The 7,534-nt window shown below is 34.5% G+C and overlaps 1 protein-coding gene across 1 annotated transcript in view; it reads right to left on the bottom strand.

The window, feature by feature from the left end:
* Nucleotides 1–7,534, bottom strand: part of LOC107711958 (cAMP-dependent protein kinase type II-alpha regulatory subunit-like) — a 32,153-nt gene that overhangs the window by 6,005 nt on the left and 18,614 nt on the right. The window contains exons 2-4 of the mRNA XM_016517060.1: nucleotides 4,470–4,505; nucleotides 3,470–3,606; nucleotides 2,278–2,384 (exon numbers count right to left, since the gene is read on the bottom strand). Of these exons, the coding sequence (XP_016372546.1) occupies nucleotides 2,278–2,384; nucleotides 3,470–3,606; nucleotides 4,470–4,505 (280 nt within the window). The remainder of the gene's footprint in view (nucleotides 1–2,277; nucleotides 2,385–3,469; nucleotides 3,607–4,469; nucleotides 4,506–7,534) is intronic.

Consider the following 7,534-nt stretch of genomic DNA (forward strand, 5'->3'; position numbering starts at 1 on the left):
TTTCATTTGCGACTGAAAACTACTGCGTGCGACTATAAACATTTTTTTAGGAGCACCGGTGTGACTGACCCGATCATCATCATACTTGTGATTGCGCTCAGGGGAGCTTCAAATGTTTCTACGTGTTTTTGCAGCGTTGAGTAATGTATCACAGACATGTCTCATGAATCCTTTCATAAGCAAAGTGAGAGATTCATTGCGCAGTGTAGAGAGCTTCGTTGATTATAGATGTGAGATCGAGATGAACTAAGATGAGTGCCAGCTTTTTTAAGGGAGTTTGTAAATGTGATACTGATTTAATACAATACAATTCAATAAACAAGAAGTTAATATTAAGTGACTTACATTGTCTGACTATAACACTATTGTCTGATTTTGCTCTATTTCGTCGTCGAAAATAGTTTAAAACAAAGACACAGCGGAGCCGCTGCGCATCTCCATTCAAACACAGCGGTGTTTCGTTTATGAATGAACGTTTTTTTTTTAATGAATCTAGTGAGTCAGTGATTCATGATTACCCATTCATAAATACAGCCACTTCATTCATTCCTGAATAAATCAGCCGTTCGAATGAATTGATTGAATGAATGATTCAGTAATAAATATCAGTGACTTACCGCCACCTGCTGGCAGTTTGTTTCATTTTTAAAGTATCTTTTCAGTTATTTAAATCATTTAATATTTCTATATTCAAAATTTTATATTTAAAACATTAATATCATCATGAATTTATGGATTTAATTGCACTCATTCCACTTCTGAGCCTCATTAAATGTCTGAAAGTACACCAAGCCACTTTTGTGTTCTTTCTGTGCCACCTCTACAAATTCATTTTGTTAATACTGATTTCATTTGATTGGTAACTTATATTTCTTATTCTACTTGTTCTTATTCTGTCGTTTTAATTACAATTTTTAAAAAGCTTATAAAATATAATTTTTTTAAGAATTTGACAAAAGATGACATACTTTTAATAAAGTTAGAGGAGTCAAATATCACCTCGTAATGGGAAGGCTACTTTTTGATAAAATTTTGGATAATTGTTTAGAAGGTGCTCCTAAAATTTTGAACGTGCTCCTAAAAAGAAAAGTAAGCGTAGAGCCCTGCCTTCACATAAAAAGTCAGAGGTATGGAAGCATTTTAGATTTCGCAAGCACGATGACAAAGATACTGTGGACAAGAACAAAGCTATATGCCAAACAGTTGATGGGCCCTATTGACTTGACTTCCATAGTATGGAGAAAAATATATGGAAGTCAATGGGGACCAAAACAGTTTGGTTATCCATATTCTTCAAAATATCTTCTTTTGTGTTCAACAGAAGAAAAGAAATTCATACATGCATAAATGATGACAGAATTTTTTTTTTTGGGTGAACTATCACCCAAAAGCCAGTATTAGTTTTCCTACACCGTTCATAGGCTTGCAGCCTCCATGTTACAGCTAATGCTGTGAGATTTTTTGTTTGTTTTGTCTTAAACATAAAATAACTTGATCCTGTTTTATCAAGGCATGCGACTGTTCTGACTTGTCCAATTTTCAGCATCAGTTTTTCATCTTGCATCAAAATTCTGTCTATTCATTGTATGCATTTGAAATATAGAGTTGGGTTTTGTTTTATTGTACCCAAGTGTACCTAAAATAAAAAGTGTTTAATATACAGGTTTGTGGCTCTTAATTTCCTATTAATTAACCATTTGTAATCTTGTTCACTGTTCATTTTTTATAAATATAGGATTTGTATTAAATCTATATTCATTCATATAGTCAAATCGAATATTGAATTGAAAATCGGAATCGAATCGAATTGAGAGCTTGAAAATCGAAATCGAATCGAATTGGAACATCTGAATCGATACCCAGCCCTACCACTGATTATTGTTTTAATCAAAACAATAAGTTACTGGACATCAAATGTAGCTTTTAACTGAAACATATGTAATGCAATTACATGTGCATACAGTATGTAGTGTAAGTAAAAATATATTTTATAAAGAAACCGTAGCAAAGTATCCAGTAGCAGTGAATGCACATTGTTAGAAAAAGAGCATTGGCCAAAATATGCACACTTTTTACATGAAATGCTGGGACTAAAAAAATGGGATTTTTTTACAAATCTGAATCAGGAAACAACTGATAGATTAATCAATTTTCAAAATAGGTGACCCAAATCATGACATATGCAAAACTGTTAAACTAACATTAACCAGCCCTGCTGTACAAAAGTATCACAGACAGACCGGCAGAACATATAAAACAGTTTTTAAATATATATACCTCTCGATTACATAAAAGTTATCTCCATCATCTCCCTGATCAATAACGTGCTCTTGTGGCTGTACAAGAACCTCAAACATGGCGTCCAGCACCTCTGAAAACTGCTCCTGTACCAGAGAGAGACAAAAAGTCTGATGAAGGAAATGCGTTTCTGGATCATACAGTACATATTTAGCATCCGCTGTAGGGATATGCAAAACTACATATTTTTAAAAAGCAGGCACATTTCTTAGGGTTCACCGCTAAACAAGAGTGCAGCAGAATGGAAGTGGTTTCAACTATTTTTTAATCTTGACACGCCATCTTAAAAACTCAAGACTCGTGGTGCAAGATGCTGAATGAAGATGAGGAAAAAAACAAAACCAACACGCAATGCAATACACGCATTTATATTCACATGCATGTGAACAGACTGACATTTCAAAAAGAGTGTAGAATGAATTTGAGAACAGTCCTTTGATAGACATAAAAAACAGGTCAAATATTTAACTTATTTCACAAAACTACCACAGTCATTTTCTTGATACTTATGGTTGAGGATTGTGAATTACAGAAGTTTTGAACGGGGAGAATTAAAAAACTTAAATTCTCAAAACAGGTTTTAGCACATTGATGGTTACCATGACTTTTAGCATGTTAAATCTTCTATCTGCTAAGTTGCATCTTTTAATTCACTCCATTGAAAGCACCACAGCTAAAACATATAAATATAAAACTTAAGCCTAGTCAACATCACTAATTGATTTGTTATTTGCTGGTGACAAGCCAACCAGAATATAATTATTATATATAAATATTGCTATCATAACATCATTAATGTAATATGTAATGATTTTAAAGGCACAATATGTAAGATTTTTTTATTAAAATATCCAAAAACAACTAGAACAGTTTTATATATTTTGCTGACTTGTGTACTTACATTATCCCAAATGTTTCGAAGAATGCACAACTTAGACGTGCTATATGACATCAGCAGAAAATAAACAATGCAAATCAGTTCAAGTAACAATGTGTTAAATAAACAATATGTTCCTCTAACATGATGAACCAACAATGGCAGGTTAAGTAAGGCACGTGTGATCAGTCACACATGCAAACCAAACCTGACTGACTGGCCTGCACAGAGTCCAGGAGTGATACAACCTGGATGACGTCTGTTTACAGTTTTATAGCCCTCATATCTGCGTACCTGATCAAGAGCCTTGAACAGCAGAATGTCCTTGCAGGCCTCCTGTAATCTACAACGCTGCTCGTCTGTTTTTGGATGGACAACTCGCGGCTCTGAATCTTCCTCATCATCATCAGGGTTAAAGGCCTCCGCACACACTATGAAAATAAATTACTATTTACTTGACAGTCACAAACAAAGCCACATTGACGTGAATCAAAAACTCTTGAACAGGTTTTCAAACTTTTAAATGACTCTAATGACTTTAAATGACTCCAAAATATGATGGTACATATTTATATTGTTCAGAGAAAATAGAAAGCATGGTATAATAAAACATTTTGTTGTATTTTGCATATTAAAAAATTGGCTTTTTACAATAAAAAAAAAAAAAACGCTTTAAAAGAAAATAATGGCAAGCCTACATACTTTGCAGGGAAGAAGAAAAAAATCTATTTATTAATTTTACTTTATTTATTTGTTAAATAAATACACTTACGGTATAGGGTCAGTAATACAAAAACTTTTATACGACAGCAAAGGCATTTACAGTGCTACAAAATATACCTTTTTTTATTTTTTTTTTATAAATGCTGTTCTTTTGAATTTTCTATTCATCAAGAATCCTGAAATACAACATATCACAGTTTTTACAAAAATATTAAGCAGCACAATTTTTTTTTAAATAAATATTTTAACTATAAACTATAGACAGGATGTACACTTTTGAAAAAGGTTATTCTTCTCAATGAGTTAAACATGTCTTTACAGATAGCATATGTAGATTCCTTCATATGATGACGTGGGACACTAAAAATCCCACATTAAAGGAATGTATATGTTTAAAGAGTTTTTTTTTTTACTGGAACACAATTGAAAGAAGGAGAATGACTGGGCATACTGGCGACGTAATTACTATAAAACAAACACGAGAGGAAATGACGGCAGAGCACTTATCTGACACTCTCACACACACACTTTAAACCACATGATTAGTGCAATGACGTCAAACAGAACTCACCCGACACTCTCCGGTTAAATCTGCTGGGGGGAGGAGCTGTGGAGAGAAAGAACGACAGAGAGAGATAATGATGGTTCAAATTCTGAGAGCTGCATACTCACAGACAATGTTAACAATCAAATTCAGTCTCCAAATCTCACGTGCCCTTCAGTAACCGTGTGGGTGTGTTAAAAATTCGGTTAGGTCAGTCAAAGGCCTGTCCTACAGGCTGTACCAGTTTCAGGAGATCGCAATTATGCGTGTACGATCACAGCTGAGTGCACTAGCACGACTCTCAGGAGCCCTGCAGGTTTGCACACACTCCTCCTCCTCCTCCTCTGATGGCGCTGTTACAATCCATCAGTCCATTAACTCTTTGGTGTAAAACTAGCAATAATCTTTCTCACATACACACTCCCTTTTAGTGTCTTAAGAAGTTCTGCTCATAACCAACACCTCTACAGTACACAAACAGATTTTCAAAGACCAAACACATCATCATGTTTGAGCACAATCTTACAGTAATTAACCTGCAACACAATACACACATTTTGTAATGCATGGGATACACGCTCATGTTAAATGCCATTGAATTGTGCCTATTCACACATAAGCTTTCAGATTTACACCTCTTCGCAAATTACTTAACACTGTGTGTGTGTGTGTGTGTGTGTGTGTGTGTGTGTATGTTGTCCAGACAAGGCGGCGTAATACATGGATGTGTTGTGTGAGCACTCAAAGAAATGTGTGTGTGCATGAGCGCGAGAAGTATCGTGAGATGGGGTGCGTCAACCTCACGTGTAGGGGATATCAAGTGGACAAAGTTGCCATGACAACAAAATACAAGGAAGACCTCCTCATCTCTATAACAACTATCCCCCCCCAAATACACACCCACTCACTCTCTCTTGGCAACCACAGAGAGAGAGGGGGAAAAAAGAGAAAGAAGCACAGACAGAGTGACACAGGAAGGAAGAAAAGGGAAAGAAAATGGGTGAGAGCAATATTTTTAAGAATACACAAAGTCAATCCATTTTGAATCATTAAAGGGATAAGCTCACATGAAAACCAAAGGTTTGTTACCATTTACTCACCCTCATGTCTGTTTGAACCTGTATTACGTTTTTTTTCCCACACACACACACACAAAGGACAAAAAAGCAGAATTAGAGTATCATATAAGCAGGCCACATGACTTGTCTAAGTCTCCTGAAGTAATATGATAGCTGTGTGTGGGGAACATACGTGAAATTTAAGACGTTATTTACTGAAAATCTTTCCCTCCTCCATGCTTCTCATATTTCATTTGCAGTTTTTCAAATTAACAAATTTTTTAAGCTAAAAAAAAAAAAAATCGTACGTATGGCTTCAGAAGAGATGGAATATAGCACACAAGTCAAACTGACTACTACTACGATACTTGCATCCACTTTTCTTGTTTTTGAAAACAATGGCTAAGCCTAAACAATTTAACAAATTTAACATAACATTTTAATTTTATTTAGCAAAGATGCCTTAAATTGTTCAAAAGTGACAGTAAAGACAATAACATTGTTACAAAAAGATTTTTTATTTTTTTTAATAAATGCTATTCTTTTGAACTTTCTGTTCAAAGAATCCTTAAATGATTAAAAAAAAACAAAAACAAAAAACATTAAGCAGCACAACTGATTTCAACATTAATAAGAAATGTTCCTTGTGCACCAGATCAACATATTACAACCTGGAATAATGGCTGCTGAAAATTCAGCTTTGCCATCATAGGAATAAATAACACTTTGAAATATATTTATTACATAAATATATTTATGTTTGGTGAGCATAAGAAACTTTTCAAAAACATTTTAAAATATTGTACCAACCCCAAACTTTTGAATAATATTCTACTCTACGCATGTCAAAATCTTGATGTAACTAAAATGAATGTTTTCAATAATTAAAAAATAAAATGTAATTTGCCTTAAAGAAAGACCAGTAATTTTAAAAGTAAACAGAATGTGTGTGTGTGTGATCTCTGAGGCTACGTTTACACTAGTGCGTTTTCATTTTAAAACGCATAACTTTTGCTACGGTTACGCCTGTTGTTTACACTACTCCGGCGTTTTTGACCCTCAAAAACAGAGACTTTCGAAAACGCTGCAGACCCCGTTTTAGTTTGAAAAGTCTGGGGTTGCATTTCAGTGTAAACGGACCAAAACGGAGACTTTTGAAAACAATGGCGTGGCTGCCAACATTCGCTCTGCGTATCCTTAACGACTGTGTAAACAATAACATCATGCTCATTGTTGTACCTGCATGAATGGTCTCGTGACATGCGTTTTTGGTTGTGTAGTGTGTGTTGACGGAGATCGTTTCTGAAACTCAGTGAAAACTCAAGTGTAGACGAGGATCGTTTTCATTTTATAACGTCGTTGTAAAACGAAAACACACTAGTGTAAACAGGGCCTGAGATGGTACGGCTAAAATCAATTATCATGCGAGAGTCACCATCTAAACTACAAACACTTGCGTGCTTTCTCTCACACAACATGTATAAACAACCATACTAAACACGATAATGGGCACATACATATACTAATATTAGTAGTTCAACAGATCACAAATCTCACGGTTCGGATCACATTATGGTTTTTGACCCACGGATCGGATCATTTTTCGGATCAGCAAGAAAAGAAAAATATTTCAATTTAACTTGCTTTCCATTTATTACTTAAAGCGAAGTACTTTTTGATACCACTAAAAAAAGAAAAAAAAAAAAGAACAAGTAAATATAAAAATATATAAATTGACAATTGTATGTGCAGGTATATTACAATAGACAGTTTTGTACATCACCGTCGGCGCCATCTTCTCAATCTTCTTTTGCCGTTTATCTGATTTTGGAAGTTTTTCTAAACATTCGTTTCTTATTTAATTGGTTCCACATTGTTTGCTGATTTTTACTTTATTTATGACGCCGAACGGCTGTTAATTCAAAAGTGAAAGTAAAATGCACACGATGCTTTTAAGCTATTTAAAAGCGAAGGAAAGCGAGGAAAAATTCAAACGAACTAAAAACGAACAATTGCTTTACTCCGAATTGCCTC

Source organism: Sinocyclocheilus rhinocerous, unplaced genomic scaffold (assembly GCF_001515625.1).
Source record: "Sinocyclocheilus rhinocerous isolate Xijiao unplaced genomic scaffold, SAMN03320098_v1.1 scaffold1168, whole genome shotgun sequence".
Lineage (NCBI taxonomy): Eukaryota > Metazoa > Chordata > Actinopteri > Cypriniformes > Cyprinidae > Sinocyclocheilus > Sinocyclocheilus rhinocerous.